This window comes from Ursus americanus, chromosome 4 (genome assembly GCF_024610735.1).
Source record: "Ursus americanus isolate L20-20 chromosome 4, mUrsAme1.1.p, whole genome shotgun sequence".
Classification (NCBI taxonomy): domain Eukaryota; kingdom Metazoa; phylum Chordata; class Mammalia; order Carnivora; family Ursidae; genus Ursus; species Ursus americanus.
In genome coordinates this window covers 84352895-84376315 of record NC_142130.1, presented here as the reverse complement: position 1 = coordinate 84376315, position 23421 = coordinate 84352895, and the positions used below count along the sequence as shown (strand labels likewise).

At 40.4% G+C, this 23421-nt stretch overlaps 2 protein-coding genes across 4 annotated transcripts in view; both read left to right on the top strand.

The window, feature by feature from the left end:
• Positions 1-849: 849 nt before the first annotated feature.
• Positions 850-13196, top strand: RWDD2B (RWD domain containing 2B). Of its 2 annotated transcripts, XM_045785487.2 has the most exons (6): positions 850-1400; positions 5244-5420; positions 10455-10681; positions 10808-10875; positions 11001-11363; positions 11975-13196. In XM_045785487.2, exons 3-6 carry the CDS (start codon positions 10478-10480, stop codon positions 12207-12209), a joined length of 870 nt encoding a protein of 289 aa, XP_045641443.1. In that variant the 5' UTR covers positions 850-1400; positions 5244-5420; positions 10455-10477; the 3' UTR covers positions 12210-13196. The 2 variants fall into 2 exon arrangements, with proteins under 2 accessions (XP_045641443.1, XP_087717881.1); XM_087861755.1 differs by lacking the exons at positions 850-1400; positions 5244-5420 and adding an exon at positions 10264-10285.
• Positions 13197-20956: 7760 nt separating this feature from the next.
• The window catches only part of LTN1 (listerin E3 ubiquitin protein ligase 1), a 64482-nt gene continuing 62017 nt past the window's right edge, over positions 20957-23421 (top strand). For both annotated transcript variants that reach the window (XM_045785481.2, XM_045785480.2), the window contains exon 1: positions 20957-21103. In XM_045785481.2, the coding sequence (XP_045641437.2) occupies positions 21062-21103 (42 nt within the window). In that variant the 5' untranslated portion in view covers positions 20957-21061. The remainder of the gene's footprint in view (positions 21104-23421) is intronic.

Below are 23421 nucleotides of genomic sequence, written 5' to 3'. Positions count from 1 at the left end.
GATATATGACAAAGCTGGTAGAATAAAATGTTACAGTAGTGCCTAGAATCATGATAGTATTAGTTTCTTAACCTCAGCACTATGGACAGTTTAACCAGCAAGTTCTTTGTTGAGGGGGGATGTCTTCAGCATTGCAGAAAGTTGAGCAGCATCCTTGGACCCTATCCATTAGATGCCAGAAGCACCCCTCCAGTTGTGCCAACTCAAAATGTTTTCAGACATTACCGAATGTCCCCTGAGGAGCAAAATCGCCCCCTTCTTTTTTTCCTCACTTTAGAGTCACTCCACTACTTCACAGCAAAATTCTCTCAACTTTACTGCATGCTTGAAATTTCTCATAAAAACTGGAGAAAAGGGGTCCTGGGTGGCTCGGATAAGTGTCTGCCTTTGGCTAGGGTCATGATCCCAGGGTCCTGGGCTCCAGCCCCATATTGGGCTTCCTGCTCCGAGGGAAGCCTGCTTCTCCCTCTGCCTGCCGCTCCCCCCGCTTGTGCTCTCTGTCTCTCAAATAAATAAATAAAATCTCAATTTAAAAAAAGTTGGAGAAAAATTGATTAATGACATTGAAAAATGCCCACAAAGCACCAAGTCAAAGATGCAGCTATGAAAACATAGGTATTAATCTTATTTTCATAAAAAAGTTGTGCAAGTTTGATACCTTATGCCAATGAATATGTCCACAAAAAAATCTTGAGATTTCTAAAATGAATATGTAACATAAAGAAAAAAGTGCATTACCTGTATTTAGATTGTGAGGAAAAAAATTACTCTCATGGTGGAGTCGCCTTTAAACTGTCCTTTTATTATCAGAGATAAATTTCTATACAATAACACGATATTTCCTAAAGTCTCCACGACCACCATCCAGGCTCACCTCTCTCTAAGGCCTTACTATTTAGGGGCCAGAAGCATCCCTATTGTGTGGCAAGGTATCAGCAGAACAGAGAACGCCACTCCTACTACTGAATACCACGCTACATAAAACGGAACGATTCCTACGCATGTTTGAATTTAAGGAGCGTTACTTTAATGGACCATTCCTTAATCCAGGAAACAGTGCCGTCTAATACTTCTCCGTGACTGTAGCTGGGAAATGCCAATAGGGTGGAATTTGAACTCTGCGACTGAGAAGTGCATTGCCAAGAATTCCAGCCGCCGAGCACCTGCGAAGACCAACCAATCACGACCAATGCGCTTCCGGAGCGTGTAGCCCCTGCGCGGACGCATGCGCCAAACCGGTAGGGCGTTGCCTCACTTCCCCTAGGCCGCGTCGCTGGAGTGGTTTGTAGGCTTCGGATTGCCTAGTGCTGGAACTCTGACGCTCCCTGTAGATGAGACCTGAGCTGTACATGCAGCCAGAAAATCCAGGGTTTCAGCACCGAGGGGGTTCATGGCTCCAGGTGAGTCTTCAGTCTACTGCTGCCCACCGGAACCGGGGATTTCCCCTGTGGCAGAGGCCCGTTTATCCCTCCGGGAACTTGGCGGCGTCGTGGCCCCGCCTTCCCGCGCGCTACACACTGCTCATTGGTTAGAGCCGGCTTCAGCCCTTCTTGACCCCGCCCTCAGCCAGACCCTCCCTTCCCACCCTCACCACCACCCGCACCCCCACCCCCAGGCTCAGTCAGTTGTTAGGGGCGACGGCGCCTGCGCACAAGGTTTCGGTCGTGGTCCCCTGCAACTTGCCGGGTATCAGGTCTTGTGCTGCTTGGACCCGCTCTGCTCTGTAAAATAAAAATCTGCGAGGAAAAAGAATGATTCCACTTAGGAAATACAATTTTCATTCTACGTTCGTACAGCATTCACTGAAATCTTGAGTCCGAAAATTCTCTTCAAGTGTTTTTTTGGCATTGAAATCTTATCTATGAAAATATTTGGACAATAAATGATATGACTGTAACATCAGTCCCATAGTTGTTCTCACACGGGTCGCTTGGCCCCAAACTTCTTTGCTGGCTCTATTTCATCTTCCAGACCTCGGAACTCAGTGGGACTTGCTCCCAACTTCATTTACTCGGTGACAACAAACATGCCGGGTACCTCATAAGCTGCATAACTGTATATCCAGCTGTCTTCTGAACATCTCTATTGAGTAGGTGTCTTAATAGGTACTTCATTACGTAGTATTTCTAAAACCCAGCTTCAGGTGTCCACCATCTTCCCTATCTAAATGCCACATCCATCCTTCCAGTTTCTTAATGCCTTGGATTCATTCTTCCATATCACATATATAAATCCTGTTGGTTTTACTTTTTCTGTATGTCCAGAACTCGAATGTTGCTCCCCACCTGGACTACCACATCCTAATCCAAGCCACTGTCATCTCTCCCCAAGTCATTGTAGTGCCTCCCTCGTCCCCCACCTTTCATCCTCATTCCCCTGCACATTTCACAGCATCAGATCTGTGCCTCTCCATAAGTAAGTCAAACCCCTGCAGTGGCCTTCCATATCATTTAGAATAAAATCCAAAGTCCTGGCCATGCCCTCTGAGTCCTAACATAAACTGCCCCACATTTCTCCTCTAATGTTGTCTCCTAAAATCTTGTGCCAGGCTTAGTCTGCTCCGGCACCTGGGCTAGCACTTCCCTGCCACAAGGCCTTTGCACCTGCTGTTCTTCTTTCCTGGAAAAGGCATTTTTTGTGTGTGACTTTTGTTCATTGTTATAGTCTTGGTACCAAGGACAATGCTTGACACACGATAGATGCTCAAGACACATTTTTATAATACTTACTCTGTTGCCTGGCACTGTTTAAAGCACCTTCCACACATTATCATTTAATCCTCACAGCAACCCTATCATTCCCATTTTGGAGATGGGGAGACTGAGGCACAGAGAAATTTAGCCACCTGCCTAAGGTCACACAATTGTTAAGTGCACATTGGCAGTTTAAGTAGCAGAGCACATACTATGATAAAAATACGATAAATTCACTTCCTCTAATAACCATCTAATCCTCTAATAACCTCTAATAACTATCTAACCTCAACTTTAAAAAAGACTAGAAAATATATTCATGGAATTCCAATGAGTTCAGGGATTTTGAATACTTACATGAATATTTTTTTTAATAACAGAGCAAATGCATAAGTGAGGATGTCAAATGGAAATAGGATATAAAATAATATGAAGTGACTGGTTAGTAAAGAAAACATTGTGTTTAAAGAAGGGAGAAGTGTTTGCAGTTCTAACAGTTTTTGAAAAGAACTCAAAGATGATGGGTAGCATTGATAATATTTAAACTACTTATATTAGGGTGGCTAGATGACAAAGCAGGGATTCCTGATCTGTTCTGTGTAGAAGAGAGCTAATATTAAGTCTAGGGGGGAAAAAATCTGGGGTTAAATAGGTTTGAGATACTTAGCATACTAAAACTTCCTAGAAATTCACAATCCATATGGGAATCTAACAACAAAGACTTTGAGAAGCCACACACAAAAAGTGTGCCCACATAATTTATTGTCCAAATGGGGTTATTTTGTCTAAGATAAATACTAGTCGGGACAATGGGATGGCCCACGGTCACCCTAAAGAAACCTGTTAAACCTTGTGTCGTTCAGCATTTCAAGAACTTATTTAAGGACAAAATACTTTGTGTAGTTTTTTTTTCCCAGCATAGCACTGACACCTTGATAAACAATGTTTCAATGACTTTAGTTGAAAAAGCACTGGGATTAGGAATGACTTGTTGGCATTGATTTATACTCTGATCTGTGGAGACAGCCCAATGTGTACAAGAGTGCTTCATATTTTCCTGATTCCTATCCAGTTAATCGTAATGAACTCAACACCCCACCACATTTAGTCATTCTCATAACCCTTGATGTGTTTTTGACAGGACCCAATACAGTTATTAATCGGTCAGTTGTGACTAATGTACATCTCTATTTAAGTAGAAGAACTTTTTTTATTCTTTAAAACTACTATACAGTGAACTAGCTAAATTGTTGACTAAATACCATATTCTAATATTAAACAATCCAACTATATTGGATGGAATAAAGAAGATGTAATAAAGGGAGGACATGTTCTTAGAGGGCTTTAATGAATCATCCAAGGCAGCCTTTTTGAATTGGATCCACTCTGAATGTGCTGGCATTTTGTGCTACCAGTTTGTGAAACTAACAGCCAGATCATGAACTGGGATAAATTCACTCCACTAAATAGCTGTCAGGGTCTTCAGCTAGTTTGCCTTCAACTGAGGGAAACCTAACACACCCCCACTCCTCCTCTCAGACTGCAACATTGTTACCCAATCACGAATTATGTGAACATTTTCCTAATAAGTAGTTGGTGCTCTCTTGCATGTCTTGGTAGACCTTTGTTAGACACTGCATACGATATGTACATACAATATGGAGCATGAGATGATGGAGGCAGAGTCCAGGTAAGAGGAGTAAAGGTTCTAGAAGAAAATAGATACACACTCAACTTTGAAATTTTGAAGAAACTGCTTGATGAAGGGACTGTTTACAGAGGTGCCCCTAGGCACCTAGGCCTGGAAGAGTTGCTGGAGTTGAGGAAGAAGGACTGCCCACAAAAGCTATGGTCTTGAGGGTCATGGCCGTAGCCAGAATCCCACCAAAACAGGAAGTGTGGTGAAGAAATACCCTGGCTTCTTTCTCCTCCCATTCTCCCCCTTCCTGCCAGAGCATTAGCTGAAACTAACCACAAGAAAGAAGAGTGGGGTGGTATAGGCTGCAGAGGTCAGTTTTCCAGAGTCTAGAGCAGGGAAAAGAAGGACCAAGAATGTATTTAGGGAACAAACAAAAAGTAACTAGTGTAAGAGAAAATGGTCCAAATAATGAGCCCCTGAATTAGACCTTTGTACTCAGGTTGTGAGGAAGGGACAGGTTCAAGTCTATACTATTTTTCTTGTGTTTTCCTGTCTTACAGACCTTTCTTCTCTCCCAGCTATGCTTCCTTCTCCACTTGTCTAAGTCTTAGCCTATCTTTAAGGCTCAACTCAGGGTCACTTTGCTGGCTCTGTCAGAATAGCATGCATCTCTTGATCTCAGGTTCGTGAGTTCGAGCCCCACATTGGGTGTAGAGATTACTTAAATAAATAAAACTTTAAAAAAAAAAAAAACTAGAAAAGAGGTTCAACTCAGATCCTGTCTCCTTCCTTAAATCTTTCCTGATAGCCCATTTCATTGATCATGTGCTCCTTTTAATCCCAAAAATAATGCCTATACTAGTCATTTAACACTTAGCCTTTTTTATCTTCATTGTTCTTTATCTTACCAGATAATACATCCTGATCCTCAAACTAAATAGAAAGCTCCAGGAAGGAATGAAGGATGAAGCTCTACATACAGTAGTTACTCAATAAACAGTTACCCAAAGATGAGAAGGAATTCCATGAAGACGCCATTAGCCAAGATAATGGTGTTTGATTTCACAGAGTAAATTCTCTTTGAGAAGGTAAGCCTGTTTCCTTTAGAGCAAAGGGACTGAGCTCTGTTTTTCTTTTCAGATCTATAACTCTTGTTTTTTTCTGAATTCAGAAGGACTACATACTAATCCTGAAACTTCAAACATATAGAAGCATACAAATTTGTCCTTCTCTTCTTCCTTCTACCCACATTTAACAAACTAATTTGGTGAATTCTCTTTCTGACTTTTTTCATGTATGTAATAATATAACAATGAATAATATGATCATACCTATTTATATTCTACAGTCTACTTTTTTAAGTAACTGTTGTATCATGAATATCAGTGTTAATATATATTTTTAATGATCTCATAATATTCTGTTCAGATATATATATTTATTTAATCTATTGTTGAACATTTAGGTCATGTCTGATTTTTTATTATAAATAATAAGCAATGAACATCCTTATAAATACCTTTTTTACATACTGACTTTTTTTCCCTTAGATCAGCTTCACAGAATTGGAATCTTTAGATCAGCTTTCCTTATACCAACTCTTTCTTCTATAACAATTACCAGATGTTAACCATCTTTGTGTGTGTGTGTGTTTGCACATGCACACTAATTCAGTAAGTTAAAAATATTGTGTAGGGGGACTTCCACTTTTGGAACAACAGAGTAGATGTATTTTTCCTAATTTGTCGTGCTAAGTACAACTAAAGATTCTAGACGCTATGTATAAAACAAACACAAAAGACTCTGAAAAGTGAAGGGGAAGGCAGACCAACTACGGACCTTGGGACCCAAGGAAGGACACAGTGGTAACTTCCCTGGGTAATTTTTTTGCCTCAAATATCCAAGACTTGATTAAAGAAGCAGCAATCCAGAAATACCAAGGGTACAAACCAAAAAAGAAAATTGTAAAGCTTCAAAAAACCCTGTTCTCTCTGGCTAAAATACCAAGAAATGTGCAGCTGAGCAAGATGGAAAACAGTTGGATAATAAATGCTCTATCTACACCAGGCAAATACCAAAGAAAACACTGTGGCTCCTCCCCTACCACACCAGCAAAGGGAGCCTAGATTCCACCTTCACTGAGCTGTAATAAGCATTTCAATGCCCACTTCTTGTTAGGATGGTATCAAAAAAATCTGAATAGGTATCTGGGACTTTCCTCTGTGCCTAGTGATAATGAGGACCAGAGTTTAGTGTCAGACCCATGTCAGATCCATATCAGACTACATGGGGAGCCTGTGTTTCCACTCTGATGCTGCAATAACAAGGCATCGCTCCTTTACCTTGCTGGAGAGATACCCAAGAAGTCTAGTGGGGAGTCCAACATTCACCAACACCTAGCATTAACAAAGTGGCCCATCAACATGGTGTTAGTGGAGGCCACGTGGGTAACAATAAGGAGGCACTTCCACCCTCCCCAGCCATAAGCCCCCCTTTTTTCTCCCTTCTGAAGCAGGGTATCAGGAAAAGTGTGCTAAAATGGAAGATTTGAGTAATATTCAGAGTCTCATAATACCTAAAATGTTCAGATTTCAGTAAAAAAAAAATCATTATACCAAAAACAAGGAAAAAAATCTCAAACTAAATAAAAAAGACAATAAAATAGATGCCAATGCCAGGATGACAGAGATGGTAGAATTATCTGACAAAGATTTTATTTTATTTTTTTTAATTTTATTTTTAAGTAATCACTATAGACCCAACATGGTACTTGAACTCACGACAAAGATCAGGAAGTTGCATGCTCTTCCTACTGAGCCAGCCAGGTGCCCCTGACAAAGATTTTAAAACACCTATCTTGGGGGCACCTGGCTGGCTCAGTCAGAGGAGCATGTGATTCTTGATCTCAGGGTCATGGGTTCAATCCCCACGTTGGATGTAGAGATTACTTAAATAAATAAAACTTAAAAAAAGATACCTATCTTGGGTGCCTGGGTGGCTCAGTCAGTTAAGTGTCTGCCTTCGGCTCAGGTCATGATCCCAGGGTCCTGGGATTGAGCCCTGCATTGGGCTCCCTGTTCAGCGGGGAGCCTGCTTCTCCCTCTTGCACTCCCCCTGCTTGTGTTCCCTCTCTCACTGTATGTCTCTCTGTCAAATAAATGAAGTCCTTAAAAAAAAAAAAAAAAAACTACCTTAAAAATTTTTCAGTAAGCAATTATAAACACACTTCAAGCAAATTAAAAAAAAAAAAAAAAGAGAGTCCCAGTAAAGAAATAGAAGATATAAAGAAGAACCAAATGGAAATGATAGAACTGAAAATTGCAATAACCAAAATTAAAAACACAGTAGATGGACTCAGGAACAGAAGGTAGGGGACAGAGGAAAGGATCAGTTAACTGGAAGATACAACAATAGAAATTATCCAGTCTGAAGAGTGGAGAGAAAGAGGCCAAAAATAAATGAACAAACAGAGTTTTAAGAATGGGACTATAACAAAAGATCTAACATGTCATTCTGGAAGGGGGGGGCGAGCTGAAAAAGTATTTGAAGAAATGATGGTTGAAATTTTCTCAAATTTGTCAAAAGGCATAAACAGATTCAAGAAATTAAATGAATGTCAAGCACAAAAAACCCGAAGAAATTCACATGAAGACACATCATAGTCAATCCTATGAAAACTAAAGACAAAGAAAGGATCTTGAAAGCAAGCAAGAAATGAACCTTTGCTATAAGTTTCAAATAAGAGAGTATTTATAAGTTTCAAATAAGAGAGTATTTCTCATCAGAAACTATGGGGGCCAAAATGAAGAGGCATGATATTTTTCAAGTGCTGAAAATAAAGAATTGTCAACCTAAAATGTCATATCCAGTAAAAATATCCTCAGGAATGAAGGGGGAAATCAAGACTTTCTAAAACTTTTTTTTTTAATTTTTATTTATGTATTTTTGAGAGAGAGAGCAAGCACAAGCAGGGGCAGAGGGAGAAGCAGGTAAAAGAAAGAAAACAAAGAAATGGAAAACAGAAAACAAACAAAATGAAATAGGTGACTTAAGTCCAAACATATCAATAATTGCATTAAATGTAAGTTGTCTAAATACAATAACTAAAAGCAGAGGTTGCCCCCTACACACACACACACACACACACACACACACACACACACACACACACACACAGAATTATCTGGTCTGAAATATCAATAGTGCCAAGATTGAGAAATCCTAAGCTAGAGTCTAGTTAAGTCTAGACTCTAGACTCAAGACTTTCAACAAATTCATGTTTTCTACTGCACACTACGTTGCTGCTTTCTAGGGTACCTGGTGCTGGTTCCTGAGCCTTCCTGAGTTCTGCAGCTCCCCCACCCACCTGACCAAGCAGTTAATAGAGGGAAGAAAGCTGAAATATAAGTTAGTTATAATTCATTTACCCCTTTTCACCTTCCAAAATTTTGTTGATAACTTTTGTTATTTCCTTTCCTTTTGTCTTTGAGAATTTATCCTTTATTCTCATTTTAATGGGGTCACAGAGAAAGGAAACAGCCTCCATATTTTATCAGAAGTTCCCATGCTTTTTCTTGCAAATTGAATTAATTTATCTAAAAAAAAAAATCCTACTTGATTAGCATCTCGGTAACCTTTATAACCCTGGAATGGAGAAGACTTTCCAAAGCCAGAAGCCATGAAAGCAGAAGTTGATGAATATGCATGCCTACTTAAAAACTCATGAATGGTACACACAGACACAAAACACCATAAAAAGATTATGTATTAAGAATTGGCGGGGGGGGTCGGTGAGAGGGGCTGGGTGCCTGAGTGGCTCAGTCAGTTGGATATCTGCCTTCGGCTCAGGTCATGGTCTCAGGGTCCTGGGATCAAGCCCCAAGTTGGGCTCCCTGCTCAGTGGGGAGTCTGCTTCTCCCTCTCCTTCTGCCCCCCTCCCCCTGCTCACGTGCCCTTTCTCTCTCTTTCAAATAAATAAATAAAATATTTTTTAAATTAATAAAATTAATAAAAATAAAAGGGGGGAGGGCTATGTAAAACTTAAATTTCAGCATGGCAACTTTTAGAAGGCAGCCTGGCAATATCTACCAAAATCTAAAATGTTGTACCTATTGACCCAATAAGCCACCTCTACAAACTTATCCTTGAGAATACAGTATTAAGTTTGCCAAACTGTATGTATGAAAAAAACTTATATTAAAGAAATGTTCATAATAGCAAAAGTATGGAAACAATCCAAGTGCCCATGAATAGGCAAAGAATGCAATAAATTATGACATATCAACATGATTCAGTATGACAGTCAACCACTAGAAAGAATGAGATAAATCACTATGTACTGACAGTGAATAGACCTTTGACATATTTGGAGGGGAAGAGGTGGGGAAAAAGATATGTTTATATGATCCGTATGGATACATTTTGATTATATATCTCACTCTTTACATATACTAAAACATTATACCACCATGTATTTTCCGTTTATGTAAGTGTATAATGCCTAAAATATTTTTTGTTTCTGTAACACCTAAACTCTTCACCTTGGATGGGAGACTAAGGCGGGTAGGGGAAGAGATCATCCGCTGAAACTTTACCTTCATTTTTAACCTTCTCCCACTTAAATTTTATAACCTAGTACTTTTTTTTTTTAATGTTAACAGAGGTTACTTGAGCTATGGGATTGTTAGCATCTTTTCTCTTCTTCACATTCTTCTGCTTTTTAAAAACTAATAAACACTAATATTAAGAGAAAAGTATTAACTATCCACAAAACTAACTCTCTTACTTATTCTGTTCATTCTAGGTTTCCAAAATAGCCAGTCATAACCTCTCTCCTGGCTATATCGTTGATATGGCTTTTGACTACATAATTAGTTTATTTCAGTGAAATTGTTCATTGTGGTAGCTCAAGATTCCAGGTCGACTGTCCAGAAACAGAGGAATGTGATGCCTGGTTATTATTAGAGTTTTATGGCTTTCACTGGATTGGCCCATAGTTTGGATACTTAGTAAATCTGTTTAATTTCACATTTTATGAAGAAACCAAACACACTTTCAATAAGGACCTATATTGGTCTATTGATTGTATTTGTAAATTATCTCTCTTATCCTTATCTCCTTAGAAATTTACAGATATCCAAAAGTGATGGAGATTGAACAGGCAGAGGCCCAGCTCTCTGAGTTAGACCTGCTAGCCAGTATGTTCCCTGGTGAGAACGAGCTCATAGTGAATGACCAGCTGGCTTTAGCAGAACTGAAAGATTGTATTGAAAAGAGGACAATGGAGGGACGATCTTCGAAAGTTTACTTTACTATCAATGTGAACCTGGATGTATCTGAAGAAGCAATGGTAATTCAGTTGGTAATTCAGTTTGCTTTTAGAAGAACTGAACCCTGTCAAGACTTAAAACACCACTTAGGTGATTTTCTTCTTGTTCTTCTTTTTTTCTTTCTTTCTTTTTTCTTTTTTAATCAGGTGATGTTCTCTCTGGCCTGTATTCTTCCCTTTAAATACCCTGAAGTCCTGCCTGAAATTACTGTCAGGTATGTTACAGAAATTGGCCAATATCAAAGGTTAAAATCAACCTGAGAATAGAAGCAATGCTTAAGTTTGTTTTCTGTTCCAAGAAAATGGATTTAATTTTTTTATCCCATATGTTTTCCATCAGATCAGTATCACTAAGTAGATCCCAGCAGACTCAGCTGAACACAGATCTGACCACATACCTGCAAAAGAATTGTCTCGGAGATGTCTGTATATTGAATGCCACAGAGTGGGTTAGAGAACATGCTTCTGGCTATATCAGCAGAGACACCACACCTTCCCCTGCTCCAGGAAGTACACTCCAGCCAATTGATCTCATTCTTACAAGACTATGGATCTATAGCCATCACATCTATAGCAAGTGGAAAAGAAAGAATATTCTAGAGTGGGCAAAGGAGCTTTCCCTATCTGGATTTAGCATGCCTGGGAAACCTGGTGTTGTTTGTGTGGAAGGCCCACAAAGCGCCTGTGAAGAATTCTGGTCAAGGTTTGCTTTCACAAATGTTGTATGCTATGTCAATAATTTTAGCAGTAAACAAGATACTAGAGATGTGGAAATTAGTATGTCCCTGGGGTTGTACCTTATGGGGATTCAGTCTCAAGTCAATGGATAAAACAGAACTCACATATGATCGGCATCACCCACTTCCCTGACGTAATGCACATAGGAGATGTTCTGTAAATAGCTGTTTAATTGCGCCCCTGTCCAAGATGTTATGATCCCCTCCATTTCCATGGATCTGATTCTTCTTAGCGATATGATAAGCTGTGCATACCTTGTGAAACAAAGTGGTTTCTCATCTTCTCATTTCTGTGCTGGCATCCTAAATGAGTTTCTAAGAAATCCCTTTGAGAGTTTGAGATACAGCAATTTCCACATTTCTAAAATGTTGATATGAGGCAGTAGCAATAAATGAGTTTGGGGATAGGATCGTGACCACCATCTTATTTGATTAAAATAAATCCCTATGAGATAAAAAGTAAATCTTTTTATTTCTGGGAAAAGGCATTGATAAGTCTGTTTTATAACTTCTATTTTCAATGCTCTAGAAGACAAAACACATTTTCAATATGTCTACTTTGAAAATTTCTTTTCAGACTCAGAAAATTAAACTGGAAGAGAATTTTAATTCGCCATCGAGAAGACATCCCTTATGATGGTACAAATGACGAAATAGAAAGACAGAGAAAATTTTCAGGTTTTGAAGAAAAAGTGTTCAGTGTTAATGGAGCCAGAGGAAATCACATGGACTTTGGTCAGCTGTATCAGTTTTTAAACGCCAAAGGATGTGCGGAAGTTTTCCAGATGTTCTTTGGTGTGGAAGGACAGTGACTGGGCAAAGGAGTATTGAAAGTATTTTTGTCACTGCTGGCCTTTTCAATTTTCCCCCAGTCTTTCTTGAAAGATATGTAAGTTGGGGCACCTGGGTGGCTCAGTCAGTTAAGCATCTGACTTTGGCTCAGGTCATGATCTTGGGGATCATGGGTGTGCCCATCAGGTTTCCGCTCAGCTGGAAGCCTGCTTCTGTCTCTGCCACTCCCCCCACTTGTGTGTTCTTTTTCAGTCTCTCTCTCTCTCTCTCTCTCTCAAATAAATAAAATATTTTAAAAATAAATAAATTTAGGGGGGCCTCAAGTGGCTCAGTTGTTAAGCGTCTGCCTTCAGCTCTGGTCATGATCCCAGAATCCTCCTCTGCTGGGAGCCTGCTTCTTCCTCTCCCACTCCCCCTGCTTGTGTTCCCTGTCTCGCTGGCTGTCTCTCTGTCAGATAAATAAAATCTTTAAAAAATAAAAAATAAAGATAAATTTAAAAAATAAAAATGGATTTAAGTATAAGAAATCAAGAGAGAAGAGCAAGTCACATGGTCCTGCCTGCACTATATAATGAAAAAGACACAATAAGCTGTAAGAGGGGTGCCTCAGTGGCTCAGTCAGTTAAGCGTCCAACTCTTGATTGTGGCTCAGGTCATGGTCTTGTGGTGGGATCAGGTCTGAGTCAGGCTCCAAGTTTGCAGCGAGTCTGCTTGAGATTCCCTTTCTCCCTCTCCATCTATCCATCCCTTCTCTTTCTCTCTCTATCTCTCTCTCTGTCTCGAATAAATTAAAAAAAAAAAAAAACATAAGAAACTGTAGTTAAGGGATGCCTGGGTAGCTCAGTCAGTTAAGCATCTGCCTTCAGCTCAGGTCATGATCCCAGGGTCCTGGGGTCTAGCCCCACATTGAGCTCCCTGCTCAGCGGGGTCTGCTTCTCCTTCTGCCTCTCCCCCCACCTTGTGTTCTCTCTATCACTCTCTCAAATAAAATCTTAAAAAAAAAAAAACTGTAAAATGTTAGGAAACATAACTTTCTTAGATTATTACCATTGATTACATATTTGATATATAAACATCCCTATCAGGTAAAATTGACCAGTATGATTGCACATACATTTATTCCACAATGACAATCTGTCAGTGTATTAATTTGATATATATCTTGAACTGGAATCATCTACAAAGAAATAATGATAAATTCTGGAAAGAAACTTAGTCCCAAATCAAAGTATGGTTAAAAATTAACAGGATTATTAGAAAACAAAAGTGTGGGCAGGAAACATTGGCCACGTGCCCACTTTTATTTGTAAAAGTAATTCTTGTACAAACTTTTTTTTTTAAGATTTTATTTATTTGAGAGAGAGAGAGCGCAGACAAGTAGGGGGGAGGGGCAAAGGGAGAGGGAGAAGCAGCCTCCCTGCTGCAGAGAGCCCCATGCAGGACTCACTTCCAGGACCCTGGGATCATGACCTGAGCTGAAGGCAGACGCTTAGCCAACTGAGCCGCGCAGGTGCCCTAAACAATTAAGTAAAATTTTTAAAAATATTGTAAATTTGTAAAATTAATCCCACCAACCCAAATTAGTTGAAGTTGGGCTAACAAAGTCAAAGCTTGTGTTGTCATTTGCACATTAATTTGATAAACTGAATTTTAAAACGAAACTGCATCTGCTCCTGTGCAGAACTGATGATCACTTTTAGCACTAATATAAAAATTGTTACACAGAGATTTTTTTTTCTTTTTTGGAAAGCTAAATAATAAGATATTAGAGAAACCCAACAGAATATGTCATTTGTAGACCTCCATAAAGACCACAAGGCAGCTAAGAGCTTATGGCGTTTAAAGACTGACGTACTTGTATTTGCTAGTCACCTAGCTCCTGCAACGATTACAACTATTTAGTACCATCTGAACCCATAAAAATTCTGCAAAGGGGCACTGTAAGCCTTTCGGTTAAGCACAAGATAGCAATCTGCTCCCATCAGGATGGGGGAGGGATGTAGTCCTTAATATCTCTTGCCATCCCCTCCAAATATCAAAGTCAGATCCCTTCAAGGAGCAGAGCAGGCATAGGGAAGGTTCCAGCTTAGCGTGAAAGGGGAGTGACTGGCTACCTGCTGACACTGGCTCCCCAGGGGCTTTCAAGCGCTCTGGGGTTTTGACTGACACTTAGGCCTTCGCGGGCCCAGCAGCTTGAGCACCGCGGCCTGCTCGCACCTGGCGCAGCTGGGAGGGACCTAACGTCGCCTAGCGCAGATGCCGCACCTTCACTGACTTGTCCTGGAGCTACTAGCCTGGGTTGGGGGCGTTGTGAATGTGGGAGCAGGGGGGCAGAGGCTTTTGACCCACGGCTGTCCTGCTAGACTGCGGACTTGCCCTTCAGGTAGGGATCTCTCAGCCAGACAGGTGTGGCTGTGCTGCCAGATGGGCCTTTTCTTTTTTTTAACTGCTCATTATCTTTTGGAAAAAAGGCCTCAATCTGCAGTCTTTTGGGGGTTCCTGGATGCTATTATAGCGGGAGAATTGGTGGAATTCTGCTCCCTGAAACCCTGGTGGTGCAGTCGAGGACTGCCATGTCTCCAGATTTTAACCAGGGAATTATCTAAGTGGAGGCTTAATTTTTCCTTCCCGAGGCATTTTGGCGGTTTGGATTTTGTAAATCTCTTCTCTCTCTCTCCCCAGCCCCATATGTATGTAATACATTTTTATTAGAAAAGGTGATTATTACAGGAAATGTAGAACTAACTGGATTTAAAACCCACTCAGAAGTCCGCCCCCAGGAAGATAATATTAAATTTTGGTTTTACATTTTATTTTCTAGCATATCATTTTTTAAAATTTTTATTTATTTGACAGAGAGAGAAACAGCGAGAGAGGGAACACAAGCAAGGGGAGTGGGAGAGGGAGAAGCAGGCTTCCCGCTGAGCAGGGAGCCCGACCTGGGGCTTGATTCCAGGACGCTGGGATCCTGACCTGAGCCGAAGGCAGACAGTTAACCACAGCCACCCAGGCGCCCCTCTAGTATATTATTTTTACTTATGGGTATATGTGATATTTTCTTTTTTAAGCAGTTAAATCATACTGCACATGCTGTTTTGTATCTGCCTTCTTTCACTAAGCAATAGATTTTAAAAGTCTCCCTGACAGGTTTTTTGACAACATTTTCAAAGAGCATTGTATATAGCTGAGTATACTGTATTTCAGCAATTCACTGTTTTGATTATGATGTTGTGGTTTGGAGTGGTGGGGTTCAGAGCCCATGATCAAGAAAGAATTCTTGAGAAGTCTTTGGTGCAAAATGGTGGCTTTATTAAAGCACAGGGACAGGACCCATGGGCAGAAAGAGCTGCACTGGGTTGTGAGGAGTGACTGATTATATAAGATTTTGTATCCTACGGAGGGGAGAGTGACGTTAGGGCTCCAGGAAACTGAGTCTATAGGTTCCTGGAGATTGGTTTTTTTTCCTTCTAAATCATTAAGACAGTTGCAAACTGATGGAGACTCCTGTCCTACGTGACTGTGGTCTGTATCAGTTAACCACTTGTTTTTTTCCTCTCCTTTGTTCTTGGGCAGTCAAGAATGCCTGAGGAATGTCACACATTTCCCAGGGATGGGAGTTGCAGTTTTTGTGCTGTAGTCTTCTGCTTTGCCCTCAGCTTGTCTTTTGCTCCCTAATCAATGAGATGATAACCTTTTTCCATTTTTGTTTTGTTCTGTTTTTGTTTTTGTTTTCCAATCAACAAAGCTACTCTGAGCATCCATTATGTCTTCATGTTAGATTTCCAAAAGTGGAAATTCACTCTTAAGCCCTGGGTTTCTCTTGTCAAATTTCTCTTATGAAGGGTTAAGAAGTGAAAATTTCAATTCTTCTGAAATTTCCTTTTGTCTAGATTTTTAAAAACATTATTATTATTTTGTGATTTTTTTTTTAGATGAAAAATCTACATTTTATGTTACTTCAATTTGACTTTTAGTGTGGGTCAATTATATTTCCTTTGTGGTAAATGCCTATTTATGCTTTACTTATTTTTACTCAAATGGGCAGCCTTAAAATATTTATTTGTGGGGCGCCTGGGTGGCATAGCGGTTAAGCGTCTGCCTTCGGCTCAGGGCGTGATCCCGGCGGTCTGGGATCAAGCCCCACATCAGGCTCTTCTGCTATGAGCCTGCTTCTTCCTCTCCCACTCCCCCTGCTTGTGTTCCCTCTCTCACTGGCTGTCTCTATCTCTGTCGAATAAATAAATAAAATCTTTAAAAAAAAATATTTATTTGTAAGCATTTTTTTAACACCAAGCATATTAGCCCCTAGTTAATGTTACAGATATTCCTTTTGTCTATTTGTTTTTTTCTGACATAGGAAAAAAAATCTTAATTTAATGTATTTAAATCCATCAGTAGTTTTCTTATGGTTTTCGTTCTTTGGAGTATCATCTGGGAAGGCTTTCTGTTGGTTCAAAACCTTGGGGAGCTTCCCAGGTGTAATCTGAGAGGCCACACCTCCCCCCCTCCACTGGGAAGGCAGGGAGGGAAGGAAGAGGCATGCCACTCCAGAGTACTAGGTGGCATGTGGTTTTTGTTTGTTTTGTTTTGTTTTGTTTTGTTTTACAGGAGAATCATAGGGGGAAATAAAGATGCTTTTGAAACAAGATATTTTTAGCCTTAGCCTTAAGCTGTTTCCCCTTAGTTTTGAAATATGCCCGGGAATCTTTGTTGTTCTGTAGAAGGAAAAGAAGAAATCCTTTTCTCCCAGCATCTTATAAAGGCCCTTCTGTTCGGTCCAATTTGCTAACTTAGGTCACTTACCCACCCATGGACCAAGTTGACGTCCCACCTTCTGTGATTTTTACTGATTGGATGTTTTGTCCTGGAACTAAAAATGAGTTTCTCTTTCCTAGAATCATGATTATATATTGTTATAGGTATATGCCTGAACAAAATTTGTGCATTGAGTGGCAAAACTAGAGGGAGTCATGTTTGGTGGAAACTTGTTTATTGTGCACTTTAAGAATACTCTAATCTTTTTTTATTATTTGCCTTTTGATCTCAAAACTTGAATTTTTGTTGCTTCAGGGAGGTAGTCATATTTCCTTGTTGCCTTTTTAAGCCATATTATGGTAATTTGGAATACATTTTCAACAACTCTCTGTTAAAGAATGATAATATATTTTAGGCAGAATAATAGAGAAAATAAGCTTTATTTTTTAAAGGAACAATCAAGTGAGTACAAAATTAGAAGATGCCAGGGTGCCTGGGTGGCTCAGTTGGTTAGGCATCTGCCTTCATCTTGGGTCATGATCTCAGGGTCCTGGGGTTGAGCCCCACATCAGGCTCCTTGCTCAGTGGGGAGCCTTCTTTTCCTTCTCCCTCTGCCTGCTGCTCCCCCGATTGTGCTCTCTCTCTCTCTGTCAAATAAAAAAATAACATATTTTTTTAAATTTACTTAGTATGATTTTTATTCTGTATGTGTTGGCGATGAAGACAATGCAAGCAGAATAAATCCACTTTTTCAGAGTTGCAAAACGTAAAACCAAAGCCCAATAATCAAGAAAGTCTGCTATCTAAAATTTATTAATTGTATGATGAGAATGTTTAATAAATCTGACCCAGGTAAATAAATAATTGGGATCTACAATACCAAAATATTATATTCTTACCTTTTCAATGCACTTACTTAGGCTTAAAAGAAATACACTCAGGGTTTATCATCTTTCTGTATTTTAATAATTTCTTTAAATATTCATCCAGTTTTAGGCCTTTTGGTATTATAAAAAGTCTTAGAAAACAAGCAGCTTTCTCCCATTAGTCCATCTTACCTCCACACCATGTATTGTGACATACTAATTACCTTATAGCTTGAGACATTGACCCCTGTTAAGTGGCAGTTTTAATAAACAAAGGGAAATTACATAGGAGGCTTTCTTGGGTGGCAGCAAGATGAATGAGTCCCCACACCAGCCCACCAAATCTTAAAAGTTTATGTAAAGAGGGGCGCCTGGGTGGCACAGCGGTTAAGCATCTGCCTTCGGCTCAGGGCGTGATCCCGGCGTTCTGGGATCGAGCCCCACATCAGGCTCCTCCGCTATGAACCTGCTTCTTCCTCTCCCACTCCCCCTGCTTGTGTTCCCTCTCTCGCTGGCTGTCTCTATCTCTGTCGAATAAATAAATAAAATCTTTAAAAAAAAAAAGTTTATGTAAAGAGGTTTTAACTAGGTTCAGTCACATATACTTTGCAGGAGTTTTTAACACCACATCATTACCTCAAGGCTGGGTCCTTGGATCAGTCTCTGGGAGCAAGAAAGGCAAATGGAACCCACATTTCAAGGGAGGGGGTAGACGGGGGGCGAGGAGCCCCCCAGTGCCTGGGTCCAGCTTATGGGTCAACCAGGAGTTATTTCTTTTCCATGACCTTCCCCAACACTTTTCCTACTCCAGGATAATAATATAATATATCTATTTATATAATCTTGTAATTTTGTTTGTTTTAAAAATCTTGTGAAAGGAGTGCCTGCCTGGTTCAGTCAGTAGAACATCTTTCTTGATCTTGGGGCTGTGAATTCAAGCCCCATGTTAGGTGTGGAGATTGCTTCAAAAAAATCTTGTGAAAAAGATATGCAACATTCATTCTATTTATCCATGAATACCTATTTACCTTGTACAAAAAGGTAAAAAGAATAAAACAATGAACAGTCATAGTCTTGCAACCCAGTTTAAGAAATAAAACTTTACCAGTGTAGTTGAAATCTGCTTGAGTACCTTTGCTTATTACAACAATCCTTGGCAGATTAACCCCACCCTGAAAGTATTTATCATTCCCATACATTTCTTTGTACTTTTGTGACATATGTGTCTATCTCTATGCAACATCTATGGCTTCATTTTTAATGTTCAGTCATCAGCAATTCATTTTAGAGTGCTGCATGAAATAGGTATTTAAGTTGTTTCCTCAAAAAGTAACCAGTTGTTCCAATGATATTTGTTGGACAATCCACATTCTTCAGAGGGTTGAGATGCCGCTTTTAGCAGAACCTGAAGGTGGGCTTCTGAATGTGCCATTCTGTTTCACTATATATTCCTAACCAATGCTGTTTGGATTGTTGTGGCAATACGTTACATTTTAAAGTTCGTTAGGATGAATAATTGTTTTCTGTTTGCTTTTCAAAATATTTTTAGCCATTCTTCATGTGTATCCGTTCAAGTGAGCTTTTGAGATAGTTTTGAGATACTTAAAAACAAAATCTTTGGGCACCTGGGTGGCTCAGGCAGTTAAGCCTCTCCCTTTGGCTCAGGGCATGATCTTGGAGTGCAGGGATCGAGCGCGTCTGGGCTCAACCTGCTTCTCTCTCTCCCTCTGCTTGAGGATTCTCACCCTCCACCCCTCCCCTGCTCTCAATCTTTCTCTCTCTCTCAGAAATAAATAAATAAATAAATAAATAAATAAATAAATAAATAAATAAATCTCTTTAAAAAAAAGAAATGTGGATACATTTGGAAGATACTTAGGGGGTTAAGTTGTTAGGATTTGATAATCTACTGAATAGAGGTACAAGGGAGAGAGTGATAGTAAGGTTTATTCCTACAAGTGTGGCTTGTGAAGGTGAATTTATTGTGGTGCATTTTACCACAGTAGACAATACAAGACAACAAAGCATGGGGTAAAATAATTCCATTTTGATGAATTTGAGTTTGAGTGCCCAAAATACATTCAAATTAAGCCTTCTAATAGAAATTGTGTACATCGGTCTTTGTTGTAAAAAGGTCTGGACTGCATATAAATTTAGGCAAAAAGCTGTGAATATGGATGGAATTGCATAGGTAGAAACTATGGATGAAGAGAGCAAATGGCCTGAACAGAATCCTGTGGGACTCCAATATTCGACATTTGAAAACTCCGTGGAAGCAAATGAGTCATCAAAGAAAACCAAAGAAAGGAAAGTTAGGAGGAACAGTCTGAAAGTATGGCATCAGAGTAGCGTAGAGAGTATTTTATAGGTACACTCAAAACGCAGACCTGAGCCTGGGTGGCTCAGTCGGTTAAGCTTTTGACTCTTGATCTCAGCTCGGGTCTTGATTTCAGGGTCCTGGGTTCAGCACCCCTCCCCCGCCCCTTGGGCTCCACGCTGGGCATGGAGGCTCTTTCTTAAAAAATCCAGATTCAACACTCCTAAGGTGGACCTGACAGTCTGCATTTTTTTTTTTTAAGATTTATTTATGTATTTGAGAGAGAGAGAGAGAGACAGAGCACAAGCAGGAGGGGCTGAGGGAGAGGGTGAGAGACTATGAAGCCCACTCGCGCTGAGCACAGAGCCAGAGGCGGGGCTCAATTCCATGATGCCCAGATCACCAACAGCACAGAAATCAAGAGTTGGTGGCTTAACCAACTGCGCCACCCAGAGGCTCCTGGACATTTCTAGTAAACGCCCAGGTGATGCTAGTGATTGCATTTTAGGTCAACTATTTCCCAGTTTTCACAGCCACTACCATGTCATTCTTCTGCTACCTTTATGTGAAAATGCTCCTACTACGGGTCATCCCAATTTCCTACCCTCTAAGAGGGAAACAAATCCCGCTCCCAGAAAGCGGGAAAAGACAGGATTTGAAGCCTCAGGGTTCATGCATATCTTCCTATTGGGCACGGATGACGTCACTCAGGCAGGCGTGGCTCTAGTTGTGACGTTTCCCCCGGCGGATGGGGAGGGACGCGGCTGGAGGCGGGAGCGGAAGTGGGGCAGCAGGAGGGTGGGGTGGGTGGCGGAAGGGGAGGGCTGGGGAAGTCGCTCTAGTCGGCCCTTTTCCGGCGCTAGGGGCCGGAAGTTGTGGCCCGGCCGTGTCAACCAGGGGGCTGAGGGCTGAGAGTGCGTCTGAGACCGCGACCATGGGCGGGAAGAACAAGCAGCGGACCAAGGGGAATCTGAGGGTGAGTACGGAGGGGCTCGTTGGACTCGGGAGTCCTCATCTCACAGCAGCTGGCTCTACCACGCGCACGTCCGGAGGGCGTGTGGAGCACAGCTGTAGGGAGGCGTGTGTTTGCGTGTGAGTGTGACCTCTCTTGTATATGCGTCCTCGAACGGGTGGGTTGTCTCTGAGCAGATTGGGGATTTGTGAGAGAAAAGATGTTCCATGCCAGAGCTCTCTCCACCCGAGCACACACCCTACAATTTCCATTAAGAAATGGTTCAGTATCCGTTTCAACTGGAAGGTTACCTGGCCGGGCTAGCAGGGGTGGGGGTGGGTGGCACTGGGAACAAGGGAGTTGGGTAGAGAGCATTTAAAATGAGCCTGGTGTGCAAGGCATCTCGGGTCATGTCGCTCTTTTGCTCAAAAACCTGCTGGGGCTCCCCACATTCCTCGGGGGTAAAGGCCAAATCCCTTACAATGGTATACATGGTATGTGGTCAGCCTCTGGCCCCTTCCCTTCTCTGGCACCATCTTCAGCTTCCTCGCTCTCTCCATCCAGCCACACTGACCTCCTCACCGAGCCTTGACCTTGCCTGACAGGCTCCCTAACGGTCTTTTGTTAGGCGGCTACAAATTTTGCCTGAGACAACCCAGTGAGGTCTGTCATGATCGCCCTATTTTAAATTGTAGCCCTCCTCCCACTGCCTGTGCTCCTTTCCTGCTTTATTTTACTCCTTTGCACCTAGGACTTCTCACATACTATGTAATTTACTGTCTCTCTTCATTTACTGTCTTGCTTCACTGAGCTGTATTATGAATGCAGGTGTTTTTATGAAGGCTGTTGTCCTAGGAGTCTGGAACAATGACTAGCATATAGTAGAAGCTCACTACTTATTTTTTAAGAATATTTTATTTATTTATTTATTTGAGAGAGAGAGAGGCCACAAGCAGGGAGAGCAACAGAGGGAGAGGGGGAAGCAGGCTTCCTACTGAGCAGGGAGCCCACCACTCTGGGCTGGATCCCAGGACCCTGGGATCATGACCTGAGTGGAAGGCAGATGCTAAACAACTGAGCCACCCTGGTGCCCCTAAATACTTGTGTAAAGAAGACCCCGAAGTGGATTAAACTTATGATTAGGGATGTTATAATGATATATTTTTATGGTATTAGGCTTGTTATGGCACAGTCCAATTTTATGAGAGTGCATTTTTCCTGTTTCTGATTAAATTGTAGTGATATTAGTACAACATTTTCTTAGATCTGTCACTTACTCTGTTTTTGGTATATAGTACCAACTGTAATAATAGTAACTTGTCTTGTGCTGGTACTGTGTTAAGCACTTTACTTGCATTCTCATTTAATTTTTTTATTTAAACAATTTTTTGTTTTATTTTTTAAAATATTCCAAATACGAGGATAAGTTGCAAAAATATTAGACTGACAAGCCATATGTTTTTTACCTAGATTCATTAGTTGTTAATATTTGGTCACATTTGTTTTCTTTCTCTAAATATATGTATTTTGCTGGACCATATGGGAATTAGTTGTATGTATCATGACACTTAACTCCTAAGTACTTCAACATGTACATTTGAAACAAATGCCATTCTTCTTCATAACCATGAACAATTACAACATGCAGAAAATTTAACTTCAGTATGCTACTACTGTCTAATAATATAAAACATTGTAATCAGATCCCTATAGTCATCTCAGTAATGTTCTCTATAAATTGTTTTTAGATACAGCATTTTTAAAAACACCTAAGATGCAATCAGGGATTGAGTGATTCCATTCATTTAATCATTTAGCTCTAGGTAGTTTTCCTGTAGGGTTTTTTTCTTTTCTTTTCTGTTTCTTTTGAGGGCAGTTCTTTTACGACAGGGACAATTTGGAAAAGTCTAGGCCAATTGTTTTGCTTAATTTAGAATTGTCTAATTGTTCCTTATGGTTAGTTTCAGTTTCAACAATTTTTGACAGGAATGCTTCATAGATGATGTATCATCTTCAGTGCATCAGCGTGCACATGATGCTTGTTTGTCCCATTATTGGTGTCATTTAATCACTTGGTTAAGGTGATGTCCATTGTAAAGGTATCTTTTTCTATTGGCTATTGACAGATAACATAGGGAATGGTATTTTGAGACTGGGAATAATCTGTTCTCTCACAGACTTTCATCTAATGGTTTTAGCATCCTTTGGTGATTCTTGCTGGAATCAATTTTAATAGTTTAAAAATTTACGTTTAATTTTTGACAACCCAAGTAATACTCTTGTCTCATTTTACAGATGATGGTACTGAGGCTTAGAGAAATTAATTTACCTAAACTCATGTA

Coding starts and splice junctions, on each gene's coding strand:
- RWDD2B (XM_087861755.1), top strand. Junction 10,682..10,807: donor ATGTATCTGAAGAAGCAATG/GTAATTCAGTTG, acceptor TTTTTTAATCAG/GTGATGTTCTCTCTGGCCTG. Junction 10,876..11,000: donor CTGCCTGAAATTACTGTCAG/GTATGTTACAGA, acceptor GTTTTCCATCAG/ATCAGTATCACTAAGTAGAT.